General features: G+C 48.9%; 1 protein-coding gene across 1 annotated transcript in view; it reads left to right on the top strand.

Moving 5' to 3' along the window:
• Window positions 1–26,671, top strand: part of large1 (LARGE xylosyl- and glucuronyltransferase 1) — a gene marked incomplete at its 5' end in the record, with an annotated part of 43,100 nt that overhangs the window by 4,171 nt on the left and 12,258 nt on the right. The window contains 6 exons of the mRNA XM_083692519.1: window positions 4,216–4,556; window positions 6,628–6,710; window positions 11,946–12,069; window positions 12,823–12,994; window positions 24,616–24,720; window positions 26,421–26,533. Coding sequence (XP_083548645.1) covers window positions 4,216–4,556; window positions 6,628–6,710; window positions 11,946–12,069; window positions 12,823–12,994; window positions 24,616–24,720; window positions 26,421–26,533 — 938 coding nt within the window. The remainder of the gene's footprint in view (window positions 1–4,215; window positions 4,557–6,627; window positions 6,711–11,945; window positions 12,070–12,822; window positions 12,995–24,615; window positions 24,721–26,420; window positions 26,534–26,671) is intronic.

The raw sequence follows: 26,671 nt of genomic DNA, 5'->3' as shown, positions 1-26,671 counted from the left end.
TCTTCCACATGGGAGACCTGGTTTGTAGCTGCTGTTGAACCTGTAATCGTAGCTCTTCATCTTTAAACTCAGCACTTAACTGACATTGTAAGATAACATGTAAAATAACGCTTGATAAACGCAGTGATAGTCTCCACAGACAATGGTTAAGGAACACTAAGCAAATTGATTATGTATGTAATGTAATGTAGCATAATGAATGTCTAGTGGGAGACTGAGAGTGGGGTTGCAGCTGTCATCTTCTCTAGTGAACTCCCATACCAGGGTTCTCCCCAGGGTTTTTGACCAAGGTGACACTGGATGGCGTTATCAAAACCGACTTGTGTTTATTCAATGCGCTAAAAATACAGTGAAAATGCTGAATTAACTGAGGAACATGAAAGCACTTTCACTTTCAATTTAGCTTTTAACAATGATGTCAAATGATGTCATTTGGCATACCCAGGGTTCTCCCCAGGACTGTGTGGCGCTGGACTGCCGTGTCAAAACCCCGACTCACGTTTATTCATGTCAAGATGCGCAAAATGCTGAATTCACTGAGGAACGTCATAACGCTTTCAGTTTCGCTTTCCTTTTTAACAATGGTGTCGTTGACGATCAAAGATCTCTCTCACTTTATCAGTACTAAATGCCTTAATGCCTCAATGTAATGTTTACATAGCAAAACAGAGACATAGGCTAACCGCTACAGTTTTACACGTGTAGCCGGCGGGGTTTGAACCAAGGACCACTTGCATGGGTACCACAGACGTAAACCACTACTCTAAGAGGACATCCTCATGGTATGAGGCCTATATCTGGGAGTCGCAGACAGGGCTACCTCGTCACAAAAGCGGGATTCCGGATCACTTCTGCTACAGATCTACATATCTGATGCAGATCTGCAGCGACACACTGGGGCTGAGCATCTGAAGCCAGGTCTGAGATTCCAGCCCCTCGTGTCACAACACATCTACCCTCTGTTGGGTACACATATACCCTCTGTTGGGTACACATCTACCCTCTGTTGGGTACACATCTACCCTCTGTTGGGTACACATCTACCCTCTGTTGGGTACACATATACCCTCTGTTGGGTACACAGAACCCCTGCTCTTCTCCGTCGCCTTTCCACCTGGTACTCCCTGTGTTCCACAGCCACCCACGGCCAAGCCATAGGCACAGGCACAGGCAGAGACATCGGCAGAGCCATAGGCAGAGCCATAGGCAACCCTGGAGAAACTCTCCACTTCTGATTCACATATTGTAAAGTGTTTTGGGTCTTAGAAAAGTGCTATACAAATGACTGTAGATGTAGTATTATTATTATTATTATTATTATTATTATTATTAATAATAATATTATTACATAAAACTAACCCTTTCCCACACAACCCTTGTCCTTATTCTCCAACTTAATTTTGGAAGTGGTCGGTAACCCTTTTTTATTTTATTTTTTTACAGCCTGGGCCGGTATTAAGCAGGTACTATACTGGGTAGAACCGTTATTACCTGGTAATTACATATTAATTACACTCACTATTTCTTTTCGATTCCCTGACTCAATCGTCTCTGTGCCATTTAGTACCAGATAGTTAGCAACTGTACTGAATTCATTGAGGTAAATACCCCTTGTTACCTGGTTTAATACCCGCTGAAAAAAAAAAAAGGAGACCGAGCAGTCTCTTAACACTGACAGCATCCCCATACTGTACGAGCGGTTGGACAAAATGGCCGCCGTTTGGCGTGCTCCGCGGCAGGTGATTCATGCAGCTTGTCAGGTGAACAGATGCTGTCATATGAAGGATGGTTCGCCACCGCCTCGGCAGATGTCTCCGTGGCAACCCGGGGGAATTTGTGGACGGAGCATGACAGGCAACGACAATTAAATCTGTCATACATGAACGCACAGGGAGCAAAACATCCAAACAGTCCATGAATCACTCGGTCCAAACGGGCCTGAGCGACTATCGTGTCGGGGGCGGGGAGAGGTTCCGTTGTGTCCGCTAAGGACGCGGGCCGCCCGGCCGCTCAACTCCAGTTGACTTGGAGAGCTGATGTGTTCTGTACCCGTTCCAATATATGCTCGTTTTGATCATCTCTATCATGCATTGTGCATTTCTGCAAAATGGCCTCCTTACATGTCATTAACTCCGTATGGCAGGCTTTTGCCATGCAGTATTCATATACTAGGTGAATATTTCACGTACTATGCCACGGTATATTTGAGATGAGCTGCTCCCATGTCGTCTCATGTCATTGTCAGATACAGATAAATGTCATTCCCATAACTGAAATAAATCAGTTTCTCAGTTTCTCACAGTTTCTCATGTTAGTATGCACACGGATGATAAGCTTTACGAAACATAGCATATCCCCTTGCCAGTTGGCCACATGAATTGGCTTGGCTTTGCCAGAAGACCAGGTGCATCTGCCGTCCTGCAAATGCCACGTGCAATCTCTGAGCACCGCAAACAAATGGCCATTCAGGCTGGTTCAGTGGGATTAAACCCAGCAAATCCATTCAGCAAATTAATTACAGCTTGGATGAAATGGAGTCCAGAAGGTGCTTTGGTTCTTTTGGAGGGGGTTTTAGTGGGGCCTGCTCTGTTAATAGCCCCATGTGTATATCCTTCCACAGCACAACCATGGGATGATAAATCTCCACAGAAACACAACGGTGACATTCCATTTAGAGGTTTGTGCCCCTTATTGGCCGGTGAATAAATCAACCCAAGGCAGAAGATGGGCTCCTGAACTGTAGCCCCTATTTGACGCCTTTCAGGAACAAATGTGGAGGCTCTCGTTCTTTTCAAACTGAAGCAATTCAACTCTTTTGAAATGAAGTCCAGCCTCCACTGAAGAAAGATGAAGCGTTGTACTGCGTGTGACTTATACATTCTCTTGAAATATAGGCTTGCTTTTCGAAACCATTGGAACTGGAGCAGGTCTCGCAGTCTACCTTACAAATGTGTTTTTGTCTCTGGTTCCAGAAACTTACATTTTCCCATTTCCTCAACATTCAAAGAAAACCTCCACTATATAAATTGCCAGGGGCCTGGTTAGTGTTTGGATACCTATTTTCTTGCAGTTTGTGTGACATTCCACATCCCTCTTGTGCCATCCTCCATCCTTCTCCCTGTGGGAAGCTCCGTTGTTTGCTTGGGCTGAGATGACTGATGATGTCATACAGGAAACCGATCCATCTCTCTCATCTGATCAATACATGTGATAAGAGCTGTAACACCCCCTGGCTTCCTGCTATAACGTCCATGGTTGTCTGTTGCTGCTGGCTTCTCCCAGACTCTTTGTATGTTCGGGGAGCCCATTGTGTTCTCGCATGGCCTCCATCCAAGGCCTGCCTCTCCCCTTAGGGAGCTGATGGTGTTGCTGAGATGTACTCGTTGAGAGAGCTACATACATCCTCTCTCTAAAGCCTGCCTCTCTCACTCTGAAAGATCCAGGGCCTCTCTGAAGCCTGCCTCTCTCACTGTGAAAGACCCAGGGCCTCTCTGAAGCCTGCCTCTCTGACTGTGAAAGATCCAGGGCCTCTCTGAAGCCTGCCTCTCTCACTGTGAAAGATCCAGGGCCTCTCTGAAGCCTGCCTCTCTCACTCTGAAAGATCCAGGGCCTCTCTGAAGCCGTTTGAGGAGAGTGGGGAAATTGCCACTGCCTCAAAATAGAGCACAGAGCACGTATAGCCTGGCTTTCAGTATCAAGGATATTGATTGAATGGTATCTGTGTACTCCAAGGCTTGAGATGCATCAACACTTGGACCTGACTGCTAATTTGAAATCTCAGGCGCTCCATTTAGGCTGATACTCGGCGGACTGCTTTTTTTGTGCCTCCAATTAGCACATGATGATATTTGGCTGCAAGATAAACTTTTCACTAATCAGAGACAAGGCAATATTAGGTGTCTCTTGTGCATTTCTTGTTCAGTTTTTTTTTCTATAATTTCCAACATTCACCAACATGAATGATTCATGGTGAGCAGTTGAGGTTCAAGTTCAGATGTGAGTTGAGCTAAAGTTGAGTTTCCTGACGAATCTCCGCTAAACCGATGTCCTACTTATCATGTACCTTGGTACAGTAGGTGCTAAGTGGGATCCTTGGGACGACCCTATCCTGAAACCTAACCCCTAACCTTAACTCCTACCCTAACCCTAACCCCTAACCTTAACTCCTACCCTAACCTTAACCATAACTCTTCTTCTATGTCTTTGCCTCTACAGTTAAGCCCCTCCCCCTGTCACCCCTCGAGCCTGTGTCGTCAGCGCTCGTGGGCGGGGCCGGGGAGCGCCAGGCGTTGGAGCTGCGGGTCAGAGAGGTGGAGGAGGAGAACCGCGCCCTGCGAAGGGAGCTCAACAAGCCGCCCCGGAGCCCCCCGGCCGCCGCCGCCGCCGCCGCCGCCGCAGCCGCAGCCGCACATCCTCACCACGCCAACCGTCATGGCAACCAGTCCCGCACCCACTCGGAGGAGGGCACAGGGGACAACGAGGGACAGAAAGCGGGTGCCGCTGGAAATGCCTCCTCCTCCGACTGTGTCCAACAGCCTCCCGTGGACAAGTGTGAGGTGAGGGATTCAGATCAACCGGTACACTGTGTGCCGCCATGTTGTTTCACTCTGGATTATAGAGACACATTCACAGACACTATTATCATGTTGCACAGTTGTGGTAATGCTATGCACTTACAGTACGGTAAGTACATCAATGTTTAATATATGTAGTCCCAGCTGGAATTAAACCCACGATTAAACCCACGATTTAAGCATCGCTAGCACCATGCTCTGCCATCGCTAGCACCATGCTCTGCCAGCAAGACACAAGACGTCATATACCATGAAGACAGAAGCATTTTGCGGCCCTAGAAGCTGGGCCACCGTAAGCAAAAAGGTGTAAGGTTTCACTGTATTATAGCTTGGCCTTGGCTTCCTTTAGCCTGACAATGATGGTTAGTTCCTTTAGTCTGACAATGATGATATTGATGTGGTAATAAAGTTGAATGGCTGTCAGAGGTCATCCTAATTGTATGGGGGTTTTAGCACCGGTGCAATAAAACCCTCTGTAGTTTAGATTCCCCATGTTGATGATACTGTAGTCAGGGTCTATAACAACATGCTGCTTCAGCACCAACACAAACCCCTCATTAACTCTCCGTGGGACCTGGTGAACGGCTGGTTTAAGCCCTTCTCATGGATTAGCCAGTCAGGAGCAGGCCCTCCAGAAGGCCAGTCAGCTGTCAGAGCTCGGTCACAGGGTGATGAATCAATTTCTCCCCAACGGTGTGACTGGCTGGAAACATGCAAGGAATTTGATTAGTTGGCACGTCATGCATGCAGCCCCATCCCATCATGTCTGTGAGAGTCTGGAACAGTCATTTGTTTAATTGGAATTGTCAAAATGGCCACACACACACACACACACACACACACACACTGTCGATGGAGTCAAATCCCAAGTGTGTGTTAAAGACGTGGGGCACAGAGGGTAGAGACTGACAGTCATCTCTCTGATTCATCAGAACCTCTCTCTTAGAAAATACATTCTCCTTCCGGCATCCTGTTCCCTGACAGGCAGCCATCTTGTGCTCATCACCGTTAACGTGAAGCGCTCGCATAAACACACACAATCAAATCACAGACACAAATGGCATTCAAGTGGATGCAGCAATTTGAATTGCTTTTGTGTTTTTTTTATGAGTTGACTTTTAACTTTTTAGCATTTTGACATTTGCATCAGACACAGCCAGCCTGATAATGAGGCAAGCCTCTGAAAGGCGAAGGGGGTTTACTGCAGTGCTTTATACACTGCTACGATTTCAGAATTCCTCACTTCCCCTCTTTGAAGTACACCTCACCGCCTGTCTGTTGGTCGTAAACCAAGGCGCTATGATCTCTCCGGCTGTACAAAAGCCCAGAGAGTACAGACTAAGTGGAGTTCTTTTCAGGCCAATCCTAAAAGTCTCCTCCAGCTCCTCTCCTCTCCCTTCCAGCTTTAGAAAAGGCCCTGATTGGATAGTAAGCCAGGTCGCTCTGAGCCTACAGGCAGAGAGGACAAGTGGAAGAGAGGGAAGGACGGGTTTGAGAGGGAGGAAAGCGGGACGTGAGTCCTGACGAGTCAAGCCGGATCAGCAGAAGAACTTTGGGCTATATTTGGAGCTGGAGCAGATGACGGTCTCCTCTCAAATCCCGGCGGGATAATACAGACAGCCTGATAATGGTATATTTAGCCTAATTTGAAAGGACTACAGACCTGAGGTAATGCTTCTGCTTCTAGACTGATTGGCTCCTGGAGGACAATAGGCCGTCTTCCGCTGGTTTGATGGTGGTATTTATGGCCAAGTCTCTTCCCCTTGTCGCTGATACAGTAGGGTAATGGCTATATTCAAATGTGCGATTTGGTCTTGATGCTGCGCACAAACACCTCTCCCTGAAGAAGGAATTACAGAAACAAAATGGTGCTTTTGTGCTTCGAGACCAGCGATAAGTGTTTCTGTTAATTCCGCAAGCGGAGTTCAAAGCAATTTTTTTTTTTTTTTTTTTTTTACTTTCGACTGAATGATGTGAGGGAGTATAATCTCTCTCTTTCTCTCTCTTTCTCTCTTTCTCTCTTTCTCTCTCTCTCTCTCCTTTATCTCCTTAGACTATTCACGTGGCCATCGTGTGTGCAGGATACAATGCCAGTCGTGATGTGGTGACGTTGGTGAAGTCAGTCCTTTTCCACAGGTACACACGTCTCTTGTCTTTCACTCCTCTTTGTCTCTTTATATCTTACTTCTTTCTTTCTCTCTCTCTCACACACACACACACACACACACACACACACACACACACACAGCTGGGCCTCAATGCAGTCCTCCCTTCACACCAATCTGAATATGCTGCTCTCACGCCTGCCGCCTACTCTCTGTTGCCTGGCAACGGCACCTCTGTGAACTCTTGGAGGGAGAATGGCCCCCAGCTCTCCTCTCTCCACAGTTCTCATCCCCTTGTGTTCCCTGACAAAGTCCCACACTGTGGTGGGCACTAGGAAAAGGGCCCACTGGACTCCCCCCCACCCCCCCCCCCCCAAACCCCCAAACCCCCAAACCCCTCAGAGACCCATGTTATCCCTGCATTGATAAATTCAACCCTGTAATGCGATTTGAGTGACATGCTCAAATTCGCTCTAAATTTCCCTGGGCCTGCACTGCAGTATGCAAGAACCCCATAGTGCAGAGACACAACTCTCCGTAGACTTGCTTACTGTTGGTGACAAACAATATATGAGGCATCGTGACGCAACACATGGAACAGCAATGAATATTAAGTATGTTCCATTACACTTGTAAACATGAATTATCTGGAGTGTTTTATTATTCCGGTTTATTACGTGGCACAGTAGCATTAAGACGGAGGATGCAGTCGTGAGCTATGATCAGTAATCAGTCACCAGCCGCTGAGAGGAGCAGGTTTCCGAGTTAGCAGCACGACTCGTTAATTAGCTGCGGAAAAGCAGGTGAATTAATCACCACCGTTCTGGTGATTTCGGTTAAACAATTATGAAGTGAACTGGAACTCCTGCTGACAGACACGCTGGAGAGCTCGGGAGTATTTATTTTTCCTAAAACGCTCCCTCGAGTTGCAAGAAGCTGGTCACATTTTTGGAAAAATTAGCCGGATAGAATGCTACGCCCAGGCCTCTCTCTCTGTGAATTGGTATTCCCTCTCCAGAACTGTGAGGAACAGTACCACGGGTAATCGTGACGACGCTTATTCACTTGTAATATTTATTACTATTTTTAAGTATGTTTGCAAAATGCACAAAAGGGGAGAATGTTCTTGTAGTGTACACACATATGAGACCAGGGTTGATTTTTAGAGGTTGTTCTACACTCAAACTAAAACCCACACCCTGCCATCCCATAATTCGTTGGACGTTGGATGATGATTCAGACAGGGATGACCTTTTCCCTTGGTGACGGTCGCTAAGCAGCATGGGTAATATTGTGCCACCCCCAGGCGTTGTGTAATCAGACGGGATGTTTAAATGTTTACCCCTTGTTTTGCCAAAAAAAAACGTTTTTTTTTTGTCTGTGACAAAGCCAGAACTGGACAGGCTCATGTTTGTGAGTCTGAATGCAGAGGATAAACCAGGCTAAACCAGTATTTCAGGACCCAAGGGGATGCACTTTTCCCCTAGCACAGCACAACCACACCTCATTCAGCTGATCAAAGGCTTGATGATGAATGAATGAATGAATTTGTCAAACAAAGTAATTAATTAATTAATTCATCATTAAGCCTTTAACTCACTCACTGCCAAAGAATTCCGGAACAATCACCACCTAGAGTGCCAAGTGTTTTATGTGGTATCTGCCATAGCAACGATACCTTGATTGGCTACAAAATGAAGCATCATCATTAATGCATTTCCGGTGAAATAAAGTCACCCTCGGCACTCTAGAATGTTGACAATTTGGGCGACTTCATTCACCCTCTGCACTAAATGAGTTAATCAGTTGAATAAGGTGCTGGGCTCAGGGGGAAAAAGTGCACCCCTTTTGGGTCCTCTGTGAAATACTGGTTTAGCCTATCCTCAGCTCTAAGATTGGCTGATGAGTTGAATCAGGTGTGATAGTGCAGGGATAACACACAAATGTGCACCTGTATGTCTCCCAGGACCTACTGGGTCAGACATGCGTGACTGGCCTAGACCATGTCTGCTAGACACACACACACACACTGCTCTCAGCTTCCCTAGAGAATCACGCCACGACTCCTCTGCCCTCAAATGTTATCCTCATCTAAACCAGTGACCCTGGCCTGTAAAGCACTTTCTTAAGCAATATACTCCTCACCTCATTCATAGTGGGTTTGTGATTAAATATCGAATATGCTGTAAAATCGCTTCGAAACACCTTATATAAAAGATATATAGTCCTCACCGCGTACACGTTAACCGGACAACATCCGTCAAGCGGTTGAGAGCCGCGTTATTGTCCTGTGCTGTAAATAAAGCCTCTGGTGTCACCTCCTCTCTGGCCTCCATGATGGAAACCCCAGCAGACCACAGCAGGTCCACTCTCACTGTGTGAGTGATGCTGTCCGCTCTGAAAGATGACATCTCTCCTCTTCCTCTCTCCTCTCTGGGCAGCAGTCATGCTGCTTCCCTCCTGGCACATCAGTCTCATCCTGTTTAGAGTCCAGCAGCATCAACCCTCCCTCCCTCCCCCCCCCTCTCTCCCTCCCTCCCTCTGCCTCCCTCCCTCCCCCTCTCTCCCCCCCCCCCTCTCTCTCCCTCCCTCTGCCTCCCTCCCTCCCTCCCTACGCCTCCCACTGGGCTGCCAGCCTCCATTGCAATAGAACAATTAGCAGAATTAAGAGAGAGAGAGAGAGAGGGGGAGAGAGAGGGAGGGGAGAGAGAGAGAGAGGGGGAGAGAGAGGGAGGACAGAGAGAAAGAGAGGGAGAGAGAAAGAGGGAGAGCAAGAGCAAGAGCCGCATCTAAAGTGTAGTGAGGGGGGGGTCAAAGCTCGCCAGGAGCGCTGATGAAAGCGTGCGCCCCAGTGGATCGCCACCGTCTAGAAGAGGAGGAAGGTCGCTCGATGTGTAAATTAAAAGAGAGGTTTCACGCAGGGCATCAAATGTCATGTATTCGAAAGCATCGTTCCGCACCAACCCGACTGCAGCATTCAACCAGACTCTTTCTTTCCGGGGAGCGTATCTGCAATTTGAGGTTAACGACTGTGCTTTACTGGGATTTTTCTCTCTCTCTGCGGTCGAGCCCGTCTACTGTAATATAATCACCCTGTCTAAAAGCAGCCCTGCCTGAGATTGGGGGCTAGGAGAGTTGCCATCGGAAACTTAAGAGTAGCATAAGTTTGAGAAAGTATTGACCCTAAGGTAGCGATGCGCTGCCCAAGTATAGACCGGGGAACGACCAAACACTCCTTCCGACCGTTTCTAAACCCATTAGGAAGCGAAAACCAGACTTCTGTTTAGAGGTTTTAAGACGAATGCGGCCCACACTTTGGCTCCCTCTCCCTCTCTGGGGTTATTCAGCCTGATGGGATGATTGTACACTGCTTGACCCAACGAAACGGCCTCCACTCTCAGCCGTGACAACAACCACCTTGTCGTTTATCGTGAGCGTTATAGAATCAGATCACACGTCTCTCAAGCCAGAAGTCTCCGTGGTCTCTAATCAATCCGGAACCCGATTTTTAAAATCGATCATCGAAGACGGGTGGGTGTCCCTTTCCAGATGCTTATGTTTATGTTATGACGAGCTTGTATGACAACCCTGAGCGCTGACTCGGTTTGACGCCTCTGAGCCAATGAAATGTCTCTTTCCCGACGGAACGGAAACGCAGCTCTGACACATTAATTTCTCGAGTTGTTTGAAGTGACGGAAGGGATTTGACGTGAGACACCCAGTGCTGATATCCTCATAACAACATCAGGAGAGCCGGAGTGATACGATGATCATGGCCTTGGTTTTCTCCTAATATGTTCCGTATACATGTTTAATCAGAAAGTACAACTTCCCATTTCCAGGAACAGTAATCTAACTCCCATTGGAGTACGAGAGCGCTATCTCTCTCAGGCTCGCAGCCTGTGGTTTAGTGTGTGTGTGTGTGTGTGTGTGTGTGTGTGTGTGTGTGTGTGTGTGTGTGTGTGTTATGGCCGCAGCCGACGCCTCCCCCGTGTTTATCTCTTTCAGTGCTCTGAGGCTCCGGCCACTTCCTGGTTGGCGTCATTGGTGATCCTGATTGGATCGTCCAGCGCACCAATCCGGACAGTATAAAAGTTTGGCCAGCTTGTCAGTCGGGGGCTGTGTTCTGTTGAGCAGGGCTCCACCGTGCCTCTTGTTATTGCTAGACATCCGATGTTGGGTGATTGGATTGGTTGTGGTGTGAACAAGGCACTGGCCTATTATCTGGGCACTGGGCCAGGTATAGATATTCGTTATTTCACTCTTATACACACACTTAGAAGTACCTTTTGTTTAGTCACACTAGGTGCAGGGGTGGCGGTTTGAATGTATTTTAGTTTTGACCGATGAAGCGGGGCAGTGAGGTTTTGTTTTCGTTTTGATTTTGCTTAAACAAAGAGAGTTTAGTTATCGCTCGCCTTGTAGGAGCTCTCTTTTGGTTAGAGTTGTTTGTTTGATTTGAACAGCACCCACAGGCCCTGTTGTCGGTTGCCTCTTGCGTTCTTACCTTTTTACCATGTAAAGAACACAACCTAAATAAATAACTTTATTTTACCAAGTCCATCTGGTTCTATGTTGCTTCCCTAACGAGCTGGGTTGTAACAGTGTGTGTTTATAGTGTGTGTGTAGTGTGTGGTGTGTGTGTAGTGTGTGTGTGCACATGCGTGCATGCGCGTGTGTGTGTGTGTGCTCACGTTTGCGTGTAGTGTGTGTGTGTGGCCGGCCGGCCCCTCGGTCTGATGATGACTCATCCCCCTCAGCCAGGCTGTCCAGAAACAGCCCATGTCTGACTGCAGTGATGGATAGCGGATGTAGCAGCGATGTGTTTCTTAGCAGCTACTGCATATTTGATACAGTATGCTGTTCATGTGTGTCAGCGTCCACCTTTGCTGCGGTGTGTAGAAGAGTGTGTTGAGTGCAACATGAAAGCAGGCGTGTTGTTGTGTGTGTGTGTGTTGAGTACGTCAGCCGTAATCGGTTGTCATGTTTACTGTATGGAACCACAGGCGTGTTCGTACCCATTTAGAGTTACATGTTGTGTTTCGTATCAAAGTGCCCTACAAATCTAATTCTGTGTGTACGTGTGTATGTGTGTGTGTGTGTGTGTGTGTGTACCTGTTTGTGTGTGTGTGTGTGTGTGTGTGTGTACCTGTTTGTGTGTGTGTGTGTGTGTGTACCTGTTTGTGTGTGTGTGTGTGTGTGTACCTGTGTGTGTGTGTGTGTGTGTGTGTACCTGTGTGTGTGTGTGTGTGTGTGTGTTCCATAGGCGGAACCCTCTCCACTTCCACTTCATCACCGACTCCATCGCCCAGCAGATCCTGGCCTCCCTCTTCCACACCTGGATGGTCCCTGCCGTCCGCGTGGACTTCTACGACGCTGACGAACTCAAGGTGAGACACACACACACACACACACGCACACGCACACACACACACACACACACACACACACACAGGGATAGAGCTGCCATCATTATAACAGCAGAGCCCATACACAACAGTATTTAACATTCACAGCTTATTCTCCCTGTCTTTTCATTATCTGGCGAGAAGTCCCAGGGCGTCTCAGAGCAGTGTGAAACCTTGTACTGTGGATTCTGGAGGCCCGCTACACTGTTACGTGCCCAGCAACACTTACCTAAGTTGTCATTGTAGGGGGGTAAACTTTTCATACACTTGGAATAATGTTTTGTAGTTTCACACACTAGGGAGTTTTTGGACAAACTGTGTTTTGCGTCACGTACTTGTTGAGGTTTCTGCTGTTCTCTTGTGACTCTCTCATTCGGACCGGTGGCGTTGTGGATGGGCGATGTTATGGCGATGCGTGGTTCTGCTAATGATGTTATTGTTGCGTCTGTGTCCTCGGCTGTTGTTGTGTTCCCTGTACTGTGCTACCAATGTGTTCTGTTGGGTTTTCTTCAGAAGAGAGCTTTGCGAGGTAAGACTTTCATGGTCCTGGCTGTCGTACACAGACGCTGTGTGTATATGTGTGTGTGTGTGCGTGTGCGTGAGTGTGTGTGTGTGTGTGTGCGCGTGTGTACACAAGCCCGTATCCCAGGACGTGTGACAACACAACAGTGAGGTCAGAGCTAGGCGGGTGTGTGTGTGGGTGTGTGGTGACGCTGTGCCCCTTCTCCGTTCCAGTCAGAGGTGTCCTGGATCCCTAACAAGCACTACTCCGGCATCTACGGCCTGATGAAGCTGGTCCTCACCAAGACCCTCCCCTCGGACCTGCAGCGGGTCATCGTCCTCGACACCGACATCACCTTCGCCACGGACATCGCCGAACTGTGGGCCGTCTTTCACAAGTTCACAGGTAACTTTGCTAATAGTAGTACGCCCCTCGGATATCTCCCCGCCCCTGGTTTTCGCCGGACGCAGGTTCAGTCTCTAGTCCTGCTCCTAAATCCCGTTTTCAATCCCGTGGAAGGAGCATGTTTAGTCTGGGATTAGGGTTTAATCTGCGTCTGGGAAACCATGCAGCCGGATGAAGTCTGTTTCTTTTCTCAGATCTGGTCCAGACCAGGTTGGTCTGTGGTATAGTAGAGAGCAGGGGGAGGCTGGTGGAGGCTGGTGGAGGTAGAAATATGGAGGACGGGCTCACTGTAACGGAATGAGCAATGGTGATGAAACCCGCGTGCAGTACGTCTCTCCCTATTGGCTGTCTGCTGCTCCTCGGGCCTTCCCGCCATCGAGTGGCTGTTTTGAGACGGTGCTGAGGCGCGGTCGTTACCATGACTATCTGGCTGCCTCTGGCCCACAGGGCCGCCGAGACGAGAGGAGGAATAATATCTTTATTGTCAGCTGGTGACAAAAGCACGCCGGCCGTGTGAAAGGCCAGCCAGACTGTAAGCCCTGTGAATTTGTCCAGAGTTTGACCTCCTGCTCTGTTCTGCTCCCGCTCTTTCTTTCTTTCTTTCTCTTTCTTTCTCTTTCTCTCTCTCTGCCTGTCTGTGTTTTATCCCAGGCAGGCACACACACACACGTGTGTGTGTGTGCGTGCCTGTGTGTGTGTGTGCGCGTGTGCCTGTGTGTGCTTGTGCGTGCGCGTGTGTGTGTGTGTGTGTGTGTGTGTGTGTGTGTGTACACACAACCCTCTCTACTCTTGTCTACTGCTAGCATTCATAAGTGGTAGACTGGGTCCAAATGAGCAGCGGTGATCCGTGTGTTCAGAGCTGAAGGGACGGTCGGCTGGAGGCAAATAGAAATAGTTTTGCCCAGCTTGCCAGTTCCAGGAAAAAGAAAAAAAGTCGAGCTTTTGGAGAACTAAGTGAACAGACAGCGATAAATGCGGGACTTCCAGAAGGTTGATCAGTCCTGGGGTGGGGAGGAGGGGGGGGGTTCGCCGGCTGTCCTCCACGGAAGAGCCTCCTTTTCTGGCTTGGTCTCAGCTCCCATCCCTCAACCAGTCAGGGAGTCCAGCTCTCCTCCTGGCCCCAGGAATGGTGGGGGGTCTGCTGGGGAGGGGAGGGGGGGAGAGTAGGGATGGAGGGTTGGAGGGGAGGGGAGGGGAGGGGAGTGGAGCGGAGCAAGCGAGGGGGTGGAACTCCCGAGATTTACGAGCGCTACTGTCCCAGAGTACACTGCAGGGGGGTGGCAGTGGGGGGGGCGGGGGGATCAATCTTAATTAGGAGTTGACTCCCATGGAACTCCCTCCTACACCCCCCCCTCCACCGACTGCCCCCCCCGTCTCACTTTAGAACCCAGCACCACACTGTCACACCCTCCCACCCCACAGGGGGTGCTGCAGTCTGCTGCTACACACCCAGTAACAGCTGTGGGTGTGGATGTGGATTCAGCGATAGTACGGTGTTGCCGTCGTCTCTGCAGTGAGCAACCCGAGGAATTCAAAACTAAAGCGTTTGATCCGTCACAGGAATCATCCTATGATAGGAGGGTAAAAAGCAGGCGTATTGGTTTTGGATTAAGGGTGTTTGGATTCTCTGAAAGTCAAATATTGAAGTGTTTGGACCGCGCTGCTAGTACTGCTAGTACTGCTGATGCTGCTGATGCTGCATGCCCCTGCTGTTACTGTGACTCTCTGTGTGTGTCTTTTTCACTCTCTCTCTCTCTCTCTCTCTCTCTCTCACACTCTCTGTCTGTTCCTCTCTCTCTCTCTCTCCTCAGCATCCTCTTCCTCCCTCTCCTCCTCCCCCTCCCCCACCTCCCCTTCCTCTTCCTCCTCCTCCTCACCCTCCTCCTCCTCCTCTTCCTCTACCTCCTCCCCCTCCTCTTCCCCCTCGCCCTCCTCCTCCTCCTCTTCCTCTACCTCCTCCCCCTTCTCCTCCTCCTCCACCTCCACCTCTTCCTCCTCCTCCTCTTCTCTCCGTGCTGAATGTGATTATGGGTCGTGGTCTGCCGTCTTTATCTCTCTCTCCATCACCGGGCGCTGCGTGTCCTTCTCTCCCCGCCCACGCGCCCAGGAACTGACCTTGTTCACCGCCAGCTGTGTGTGTGTGTGTGTGTGTCTGTCTCGGTGTGAGTCACGCTGTGCATGTGACTCACACACACACACATACCTCTCTCAGAGTGACAGGGGATGAGACCCTCGGATGAGACCCTCGCCTGCCTCTCCGATCCAGGCTAATCAGGGAGAACGGAGGTTCGCCGGGGACCACTTATGTCCTCTGATTGGCTATTGTGACACGGAGGGACAAATGACATGTTTAGGATCTCACCCTTCACTATACACTGATTGGCTCACTTCAGACTCCTCGAGGGGAATCCCAAATGCTAATCACCCAATCACGTCGCAGGGGGAGGATGTGGGTAAGTGGGAGATGAGAACCGCTGCGCTCCGGGCTCTTGTATTTCATTGATGCGGTGTGTGTGTGTGTGTGTGTGTGTGTGTGTAGATGTGTGTCCGATCTTCCCATACTGTACGCCCTAGCCTCCCCGTGGGGGTCTACTATGAATGACCCGGTTCCTCATGACAAATTGAGGCCTTTAAGGTCGCATGCCTCAGGAAGGATCGGGACAGGTGTCAAAGTCAAGGTGCTTTGTGGAGGTGACGAGGGGAGGTGTGTCTGTGTGTGTCTGTGTGTGTCTGTGTGTGTGTGTGTGTGTGTGTGTGTGTGTGTGTGTGAAGGTGGGCGCTCGTGTGTGTGCACGTGTGTAGGTGTGTGAGTGTGTGCGCGCGTGCGTGCGTGCGTGTGTGTACGCGCATGCGTGTGTAGGTGTGTGTGTAGGTGTGCTGTGTGTATTACCTCACCCCCATCTTAATAAGATCTCAGGAGTAGTGCATAGCCTCCAGGCCCACAGAACTCTGCCCGTCCTTGGCGAGGTGCAGTGTGTGTGTGTGTGTGTGTGTGTGTGTGTGTGTGTGGTTGGGGGTTGATAAGGAAGGTCTCCAGCTTTCACAGCGTGTTTCTAAGCTCCAGCTCGGAATGCCATTACCCAAACCGGTGAGGAGTCTCATCACAATGTTGACTGAACCAGGGTCTTACTCCAGCAGCAAGCCAGTGTTTGGAACAAACAAGCCTCATGAATAGGATTTATCATGCACACGCACGCACTCCCTCTCTCTCTCTCTCTCTCTCTCTCTCTCCCTCTCTCTTTTTCTCTATCTTCAGCACAACCTGTAATTACTACCAGTTTCACCTCGGGGGGGCGATAGCTTTTCTGTCACATTTTACCATAAACCAAACAACTGGCTATTTTATAACACTAGAGGGTAACAACGTATAAACTATAGAAATAGAAATTGCTTAATTATGTTAAGAGAAACCGGCAGGCTCCATGTTGAGAATCCCAAATCCTTCTGAGGGAGAGAATTGTAAAGGTGTCTCCCCCTAGTGGCGGTTGTGTAAACCACGTCACAGAGCAGCACAAGAACACTCCTGAAAGTTCAGCCAGAAGTGACTACTGCATATGTATGACGGCGGAGTCTGAAATCTGGGACGGGGCTCGATGATGATGTAACGCACGGAGCGCGGTGACGGACGCCGTCGAAACACGTCGCGTTCGACAGACACCGCTCCTCATTCCGTCCCACGCGTCACAATGAGCCCGTCCTCCGATGTATGACACCATGCCACCACTCCGTTCCACGCTTTACAACAGGTCCATCAGATGTCTACCTGCAACCCCCCGCCCCCCCCCCCCCATGTATAAATGCTATAAAATCTGTACCACTCTTCGTAGCTTTGACTAGCTTTCATAAAAAAAAAAAAAAAAAAAAAAAAAAAATATATATATATATATATATATATATATATATATATATATATATATATATATATATATATATATATATATATATATGCTATACATGAACATGAATCCTGATGTCTCCTGGTTAGAGGTTTAAGTGCTCTGTGGGTGATGTGTGATGTGAGAGCAGCATTAGATAGCAGATGTACATGTGTGAGTACCGCTGGGCCAGATTGTGCTGCTGAGCTCAATCAATAATGGAACGGCGTGTTTCAGCCGTGATCTGGGAGAGGAGTGTGTGAGAGAGAGGAGTGTGTGAGGGGAGTGTGTGAGAGAGAGGAGTGTGTGAGGGGAGTGTGTGAGGGGAGTGTGTGAGGGGAGTGTGTGAGAGGGGAGTGTGTGAGGGGAGTGTGTGAGAGAGGAGTGTGTGAGAGAGAGTGTGTGAGGGGAGTGTGTGAGGGGAGTGTGTGTGAGGGGAGTGTGTGAGGGGAGTGTGAGAGAGAGGAGTGTGTGAGAGAGAGGAGTGTGTGAGGGGAGTGTGTGTGAGGGGAGTGTGTGTGAGGGGAGTGTGTGAGAGAGAGGAGTGTGTGAGAGAGAGGAGTGTGTGAGGGGAGTGTGTGAGGGGAGTGTGTGAGGGGAGTGTGTGAGAGAGGAGTGTGTGAGGGGAGTGTGTGAGGGGAGTGTGTGAGGGGAGTGTGTGAGGGGAGTGTGTGACAGGAGTGTGTGAGGGGAGTGTGTGAGGGGAGTGTGTGAGAGAGGAGTGTGTGAGGGGAGTGTGTGAGGGGAGTGTGTGAGGGGAGTGTGTGAGGGGAGTGTGTGAGGGGAGTGTGTGAGAGGAGTGTGTGAGGGGAGTGTGTGAGGGGAGTGTGTGAGAGAGGAGTGTGTGAGGGGAGTGTGTGAGGGGAGTGTGAGAGGGGAGTGTGTGACTGGAGTGTGTGAGGGGAGTGTGTGAGAGAGGAGTGTGTGAGGGGAGTGTGTGAGGGGAGTGTGAGAGGGGAGTGTGTGAGGGGAGTGTGTGAGGGGAGTGTGTGAGAGGAGTGTGTGAGGGGAGTGTGTGAGGGGAGTGTGTGAGGGGAGTGTGTGAGGGGAGTGTGTGAGGGGAGTGTGTGAGGGGAGTGTGAGAGAGGAGTGTGTGAGGGGAGTGTGTGAGAGGAGTGTGTGAGGGGAGTGTGTGAGAGAGAGGAGTGTGTGAGGGGAGTGTGTGAGGGGAGTGTGCAGAATGCCTGACGTTAGACACTGCGCTGTGAAACTGAGACTGGGGAAAAGAATGAGGATTTGATGGAAGAGCTTGACGCACACACACACACACACACACACACACACACACACACACACACACACACAGTCACACACACGCGCTTGACGCAGACACACACACACACACACAAGAGCACATCTGCCTGCTGCTATTAATGACACTGGTCGCAATTCTTTATGTGCTCTATTCAACTCCAGACGGAATGGGTTGACACACACACACACACACACACACACACACACACACACACACACACAGGATTTATGCAAGGCCTCACTGGAAAATTGTCTTAGACACACAGTACTGCTACTGTATCCAAAATAAACACTGTACATTACACACGCCATATTCAAAATACATATATTGCACAATCCCGATGTCATACACATTTCATACAGCCCCTTCTGTGGATGTTTGTGGTGTCGAGGCTGGCGGAGGTAGAATTCCCATGAGCCCGTCCTCCGATTTCTACCTCCGCCAGCCTCCCCTGGGGCTGAATGTAGCCATGCTGGCTCGTATTAATCAGGACTGTTAATGAGGCGGAGTGGGTGTGCTCTCTGATAAGCTCCACTTCTCCTCAGGAAGGCTGAGAGAGAGGAGGGAAAGAAGAGGAGATGAGGGAGGGAGGGAGGGAGGGAGGGAGGAGAGTATCTCTGGTGGAGAGAATCACCTTGGAATTCAGATCTCTAGATAATCAGTTCATTATTCAACTCTGGGCCTTGATAGAGGGGGGACCATCTATCTTCAGTGACGCGTTGGTCCAGCTTAAAGGGTTCCAGCCTCCATCTTGTCACTTTCCACCGCAGGCAATTTACAATCCGGTGTCAGCGTTCTTTGACCTCTAGGATCTAAAGTGGTTTTAACCGCTGTCACCTTCCCGCCCTGAACTCAAAATACGCAGCAAAATACGCTCAACACATCTCAACGCCATCGGAAAGACAGGTAGAGCGGTTCACATGCCCCCCCCCCCCCCCCCCCCCCCCCCCCTCGGCTAAATGCCGCTTGCCCAAGTCCCATTCCATCCTGCCTTGTCCCATCCAATAAGCATCGACTAACACGCCACTGACAGCAGACGATTGGGTGGCCTGGGACCCAATCAGAATGAGTTTTACTGTACACCTCCCGGTGTTGGATTGGATGAGACAGCTCATGGAATTGGAACAAAGCGGTTTCAAACAGAGGGGGGGTCTGATGTGTGATGATGTGTTGGATGAACAGAGCAGATACCGTAAAACTCCCAATAAACAGCCCAGTCCAATAACAGCCTGATCCTGATATGCGCCTCGTGTGGCTGTGAAAGCAAAAAACACCTGGGCTGCTTTTGGATGTTTTACGGTTGATGGCAAAGGCGAAGTAAGAGAGTTGGGAAGACGCTTCCCAAAATGAAACCGAGCACGTTAATAACGCCATCTGTGACGGCTGATTGCAGCCATATCGTAGAGGCTCGGACCGATTCGCAACCGATGTGTCGGTTGAAACGCTACACCCCACCTAGTGAATCTCCCTCATAGGAGGTTGTGATGGGTGACATGGCGTGACGCCTCCCTCCCTACCTCCCTCCCTCCCTCCCTCCCCTACCCTCCATGACTCATGTAACCCAGATATGAAGCCCTCTCCCTTTGACGATGAGATTTTTATTCATATCCGATGAGTCATAGCCGACAGATAGAGGACTGATAGAGGGCCGCGCTGTCGCTCATCCTGGGGGCCGGACGCTCCCCCCCTCCTTCTCTCGGACAAACGGTGTTTGGTGCGGTATTCTGTGGTGTCCTTACCCCTGGTGGCAGAGCACGGTTACCCCCTTACCCCTGGTGGCAGAGCACGGTTACCCCCTTACCCCTGGTGGCAGAGCACATTGCAGAGCAAGCAGAGAGATATAGTGTCCGGCTCCCCTCCCTCTAAATCAGCTGTCAGTGCCCCCCCCCCCCCCCCCAGCGCTCCGCAAAAAGGACCCTGTTTTGGGAGGGAGGGAGAAACACAAAAGAATAAATACATCAGATGTTCATTGTGGGTAGAGCTGGGGGCATGAACCCTGGGAAACAGGACGGTGTGTGTGTGTGTGTGTGTGGGTGAACCCATTCTGTCTGCACATGTAGAGAATTGCGACCAGTATCATTTATAGCAGTTCTCTCTCTCTCTCTCTGTCTCTGTCTCTGTGTCTGTCTCTGTCTGTCTCTCTCTCTCTCTCTTTCTCTCTCTGTCTCTCTCTCTCTCTCTCTGCTCAGAGCAGGCTGATTAATCTTGAGAGCAGTGCTGGAGATTTCACTGAGAATAGAGGTCAGAGGATCTGAAAGGGAGTTAGCACAGGTTAGGTGATTGGAGGGACGGGGGGAGGGACGGAGGGAGGTTAGATGTTGAGAGAGAGAGAGGGCTGCAGGAAGGCGTTGAGAACTTGACAGGTCCACTATTCCTTTGATTCTCACCTTCAGAATAATAAAAAAGACTTTCATGCAAAGTATATTCCTTCAAAAGCATTCGCCCTGTGCGCTTCTCACACAGTGAACTGTGTCTCTCTCTCTCTCTCTCTCTCTCTCGCCCTCTTCCTCTGTCTCTCTCTTCCTCTCTCTGTCTCTCTCTCTCCCACTCTCTCTCTCTTCCTCTGTCTCTCTCTCTCTCCCTCTCTCTCTCTCTCTCCCTCTCTCTCTCTTCCTCTCTCTGTCTCTCTCTCTCTCTCTCTCTCTCCCACTCTCTCTCTCTCTCTTCCCCTGTCTCTGTCTCTCTCTCTCTCTTCCCCTGTCTCTCTCTCTCTCTTTCTGTCGTGCTCTCTCTCTCTCAGAAGTTATTTTCGTTTTCTCATGGAAGGTTGGCGTTAAAAGGGAGAACCGTCGCACCCTCTGGAATTGTGTCCACTCCTCCAAATCCTCTCTTACTTAACTGGATTAACTACCAGATCTTCTCCTCTAAACGGCCACGTCGTTCAGTTCTGAAGGACCCAGAGGACGTTCATTTGGTTTTAGTGAGAAACAACTCCTCTCTGCTGGAGTTATAGTACCAGGAAGTCAAGAAGAGAGAAAGATACATACGGAATATGAGAGAAACCCCTTGAACGCCGGGGCTGGATCGGTCGCGTAGTTGCTATGCAGCAAGGACGGCCTTCCCCGAGACAGAAATGGGTCATGGTGACATGTCTCACATCATACCTCCCCTTGATCTCTCTCCGTCTCACCATCTGCAGGATAACGGAGGGATGGAAGGTGACAGTTTGACAGTTTTGGCAGCTGAAAGTTGACTGTCTGCCCTTGACACGCGAACACCTAAAGGGCCAGTCTGTAATTGGTACCATCTATTTTTGGAGCGTTTAAATGAATGGTATAGAAGCATCGACTCTTGAAGGATACACCTTCTAAATGCCTCGGAAGCTTAGTTTTAACTGTCTTACAGCACTAGAACCCAACATATAAGCGTGTTTCACTTTATTCATTGTAAACAATGCATTTCTAATCAAGTGTAAAATAAACATGTTCTCCCCCCATGGGATTATGTAGTGCCCCTCCTTGTGTGAATTGGTGACAATTATTCATTAACGCATGACTGAAAAGTTACCGGAACGTGTAATGCTTATTTAAATGTAATTGTATTATCAGTCTTGCTTCTTACAGCTTTGAGTTTATTTGAAGGCAGTCCACGGGTTTGAGGGAGGCTGGAAAGTTACCGGAGCTTGGAGTGCTTTATTTGATTCATTTCCAAGGATTAAACAATATTATTTAAAAAACAGTAAATAATAATGCTACATTGCATCGTGGGGGACAACAAACTCTGTATAGCTTCAACACATGGCTAAAACTATCATTTTGATCTCATGGATGGTCAGTCCTTGCATCCATAAATAGGCTCTGTCTATAAAATTGAGAGTGGTTACATTTCTCCAGCCCTGTCCCTCTGTCCCGCTGTTTACCCCAAAAAGTGGCAGGGAGCCCGCTTTGTTTTTGTTTGAATGACAGATTGCACCTTTAATTGTATTACCACATTCTTAAGTGTATGAGGTATTCACTCACTCAGCCGATAGATCAAAAGTTCGGTGGCGGGGGACGCTTTTTATCTGATCACTTCGCCAAGGACACAGGTACGGCCTTGCCGTTTGCCATTGCTTCATATCCTCCTCCCGCGTATTCTTAATCAAATTTCAGTCTCCGTAAGTCCGTTGACTTTCTAGAGTTCCTGAGACATATTAAAACAGTCTGCTGATGGAGAATAGAATAGAACACAATGAAATAGAATAAAATAGCAACACACACACACAGGCAAACTCGGCAATCACACACACACAAACCGACGGTAGCGAACACCGAGAGAGAGTTCTTATCAGGAGGAAGGTGGGCGCTCGGTTAGAGGATGAGGAGGCGTCAGGAAGACAGGAGTCATTCTGGGAACGCTGTCACCGGCAACCTTGGAGGTCAGCGTTCATCTGTATCAGCGCCAGTGGATCTGCAGAAAACTCCCGGACCAGATAGAGATCTCTCTCTCTCTCTCTCTTTGCCACAGCTAATTAAATAAAGAAGCGATAAGTTTCCCCTCAACTGGTTGTCTGCTGGAAGATAGCGTATGGATCGCCTGCTAAAGACCGCTGTCTGAAGACCCCTGCGAAACGAAGCATGCATACTATTATGTTCGAATTTCTACTGTATTCTGTCCAAACTCTTATCTGTAAATGGCTCCTTATCGGCTTCTATCCCGAGCCATGGTGACAGGTCAGATCAGAGGATCAATACACCCACTAAACAGAACAATGGAGGTTAATTAGGTGTGAAAATGAGATCAGCTACTGTACTGGGTGGATATGGCTAAAGACTGTACAATTTGACACATGCCCGGAAGTTTCTTTTGAAGGGTTGAAAGAAGTATTAGTATTAGTATTTTTAAATGGGTATTTTCATAGTGACATATGTCGTGAATCTCTTTTTTTCTGTTTCGAGAAGCTGGGAGAAGAGTATCGATTTTGTCTTTTGTCTTTCTTCGGCCTGTCATGGTTGGCTGGCTGAAGAAAGGAGGGCTTGAGAGTGGTTCTGGAAGGTGGATAGTTTGGGCTTCAGGTCTTCAAGTCAAAGTAAAACTAATGTCACCCATCCAGCATGCTTATTATTTCTATTATTATGACTGCCAAGTGCAAAGCGGAGATCTTAAGGTCTAGAGATGCATCCCGAGGTAAACGGTCGCACGTTTTTTCATTTAGTCACAGTTGCTTGTGGCTTCTTGAAAGCGCAAAACAAAAAGTAAAAAAAAAAATTAAAAATTAAAGGAGCTGCAATCTGTCATTCTCTTTCGAGTCTTTCAACTCCCCTCTCTGAAATCTCAAAATGACTGTTTACCATAGATTGTCCTTCCTCTGTACACTATATGTGTGTCTTTCTGAGAGTCGGTAGGAAAATGCTTTGATTAGACTGAATCAAGGAGAAGCACCTTTAAACTGGCTGCCATTATCAGAGGGCTGGCTGGTTTTTAGACCTCCCTAACTGTCCCACTCAGTTGTCACCTTGAGTGCAGAGTGGTGGTCTTTGTTTTTCAGGGTTTCTAAAGGGCTGTCTGCTCCCTGCTGCTCTCCTCCAATAGTCTCTCATTAATCTTCCTTACTGCCATCATTAAAGCTGCCACCATTACACCCCCTTCCCTCTCTCTCGCCACTATCTCCCCCCTTCTCCCTCCTCCCTCACCACTGTCTCCTTCCTAACCCCTATCTGTCCCCCTCCTCCCTCACCACTATCTTCTCCCTCCCCCCTCTCCCCCCTGCTCTCTCCCCCATCTCCTCTCTGCTCTCTCCCCCATCTAATCTCTGCTCTCTCCCCCCATCTGCTGTCTTCTCTCTCCCCCCTATCTTCTTCCTCCCCCATCTCCTCTTTTCTCTTTCCCCCTATCTTCTTCCCCCCCCATATCTCTGCCCAGCCACCCCACCTTCACCTCAACCCCCCCCCCCCCCCACCACCACCCCCACCCAAGGAACCCCCGCTCACACCACTCCACTCCTCCCTTTCTCTCGTTCTATCTCTATCCCTTCCTCCTCAGATCACCTCCCTCCCCTCTTTCTTCTCCTCTCTCTCTTTAATTTCCCTTCCATCTCCTCCTTTACCCTGGTCTCCCCGTTCAGAGAGTCAGCCCCATGCGAGTCCCTTCTTGAGTTGAATTTGCACCATTTACCCCACATTTTCAAGACTTATTGGTTGAGTCACATGCATTAAAGCCTGTTTTATTAAAGGCTTCGATCCCTGCGGTGCGTTGAACTAGAGGACCCAGATACATCCCATAATGAGCCGTCTGCTACCTCTGCTCGCGTCTGCGGGCTGTAAACCCCGCTGTGTGCCGGGGCTCGGGGACGGCGGCGCTTATTGGTTCAGTTCAATTCATTTCAATTGTTTCCAAACTGATTCTGTTCTCTTAGCACCGTGGAAACTTATTGACGCAATCTCAATGGACAAGTTGCTGCAGTTCTACTTACGGAACTCTATGGAGCAACGCACGCACGCGCGCACACACACACACACACACACACACACAGACAGACTGATGATGAGTGTTTTTTTGTTTGTGGTCCTCAGGTCAGCAGGTGCTGGGTTTGGTGGAGAACCAGAGTGACTGGTACCTGGGGAACCTGTGGAAGAACCACCGGCCCTGGCCCGCCCTGGGGAGGGGCTTCAACACCGGTGAGTCATCTCCACCAATCAGAGGCTTCTGTGTGAGGCTGAGTGTGCTCCTATGGGCTCTTCAAAAAACATAGATTGAGACTTAGAATATGTAAATGCAGACAGGTATGTAAGATATGTAAATGAAGACGTTTATCATCAAGGACTTTCCTCGTTTCTTTGCACGGTTTAAGACTGGAGCATGCAGACAGAATGACGGAATGTATTTCAGTCATGTCCAGACTTGGGGGGGGCTTTCGCCCCTGATGATGCGAACACTTTTTGATTGCTCTGAAGCTTTTTCCCGATTTCATTTACCATCGAGGGCTTTTCCTCTTTTCGCGGCTTAACAGTGGAGCACGCAGACAGACTTGACAGAATGTATTTCATACGGGAGTTAAGTGCTTTTTTTCCGTGACATTGATGAAATATGCAAGAAGCCACAATAAACCACCAGGGTTTGTTAAAAGCGAATGGAAACGTATTTTTGAAAAAGCAACATATCATTTCGGGGGAAAGCCGTGCAGAGCCGCTGATAGTGAAATTGATTGGATTCCATTACAACATGTTATTATTTTTTGCCTTTTATACCCCCCCCCAAAAAAACAAAACAAAGGAAAGGTCCTTTCCACAGAGAGACTTATGGGCTTTTCACAATACAGCTTTCTTGCAGGAACTGTGAAGTATAAAGATAATCTTTTTATTGACTATAACCCAAAACAAACAGTGGTTCGCTTTTCTTTATGGCTTAATACCGGAGGAGCCGGGTGGATTTCACAGCAGACAAATTTATAAGTCGTTTCTGAGGGAAACAGTAAGCCATTTTGAACAGACCAGAGAGGCAATCATAAGTCTCTCAAATATGAAGGTCTATTTATTTTTTCCTCTCCCACAAACTACCGGTATATATATGTGACTCATCGGGGAGTTGAGTTTTCTGGAGATGAAATGACCTCTGTGCCCTGAACACCTGTGGGCGGCTTTATTGCTCATGCCTTACATACAGCAGCAATTTCACAGACAGAGTTGAGATTCAGCGTCGGTAAGCATTGTGGCGGCTGCGTTTTCCACCAGATGGTGCACAGCAGGGGGTTGGAGGACAGTTTGTTTGTTGCAATCCAAGAAATGATTCACTCCATCTCACTCTCTCTCTCTCTCTCTCTCTCTCTCTCTCTCTCTCTCTCTCTCTCTCTCTCTCTCCCTCTCTCTCTCTCCCTCTCTCTCTCTCTCTCTCTCTCTCTCTCTCTCTGAAAACGGGGGGGATTTTTCTCTTCTTGTTTGCGCACGCCAAGAGCATTTTCTTTTATTCGCGAGAGGAGTTTGCCGAAAGTATTAAGAAGAAGGTTTTTCATTTTTCATTGTAGTTGTTTTGCGGATAAAGTTTGTGGAAAAGAAAGTGTGTCAGACTGAAACATCTCCAGTTTGTTTCACCAGGAGTGTATTGTAATGTGGACATAGACTCTGGTCCTATGTGTCTGTGCCTTCACACACACACCCTGACCTTCTGCTACAATGAAAACATCGTTCCACACAAATGGACAGCAGCTATCCCCTCGGGGGACGGGGGACGGGACGACACCTACCAGATATAAATCAATGTTTTCATAGAGTTACTGAGGTGTGTGTGGGTGGGTGTGTGTGTGTGGGTGTCTGTGTCTGTGTCTGTGTGTGTGTGTGTGTGTGTGTGTGTGTGTGTGTGTGTGTGTGTGTGTGTGTTCCAGGGGTGATTCTGCTGCTGTTGGACCGGCTGAGGAAGCTCAGGTGGGAGCAGATGTGGAGGTTGACAGCAGAAAGGGAGCTGATGAGCATGCTGTCCACTTCACTGGCAGACCAGGTTAGCCACCGACACACACACACGCACACACACACATCTTCTGGGTCATAAACAGCCATTTTGTTGAGAACTACACTCCAGAAATGGATTGAGTTACGTGATTCCACTTGTGACGTCAGCATCGTACGGTCGTGAAAC

Source organism: Argentina silus (genome assembly GCF_951799395.1).
Source record: "Argentina silus genome assembly, chromosome: 20".
In the NCBI taxonomy this organism is placed as follows: Eukaryota; Metazoa; Chordata; class Actinopteri; order Argentiniformes; family Argentinidae; genus Argentina; species Argentina silus.
Note: the sequence above shows the minus strand (reverse complement) of the source record. Positions and strands in the feature narration are given on the sequence as shown.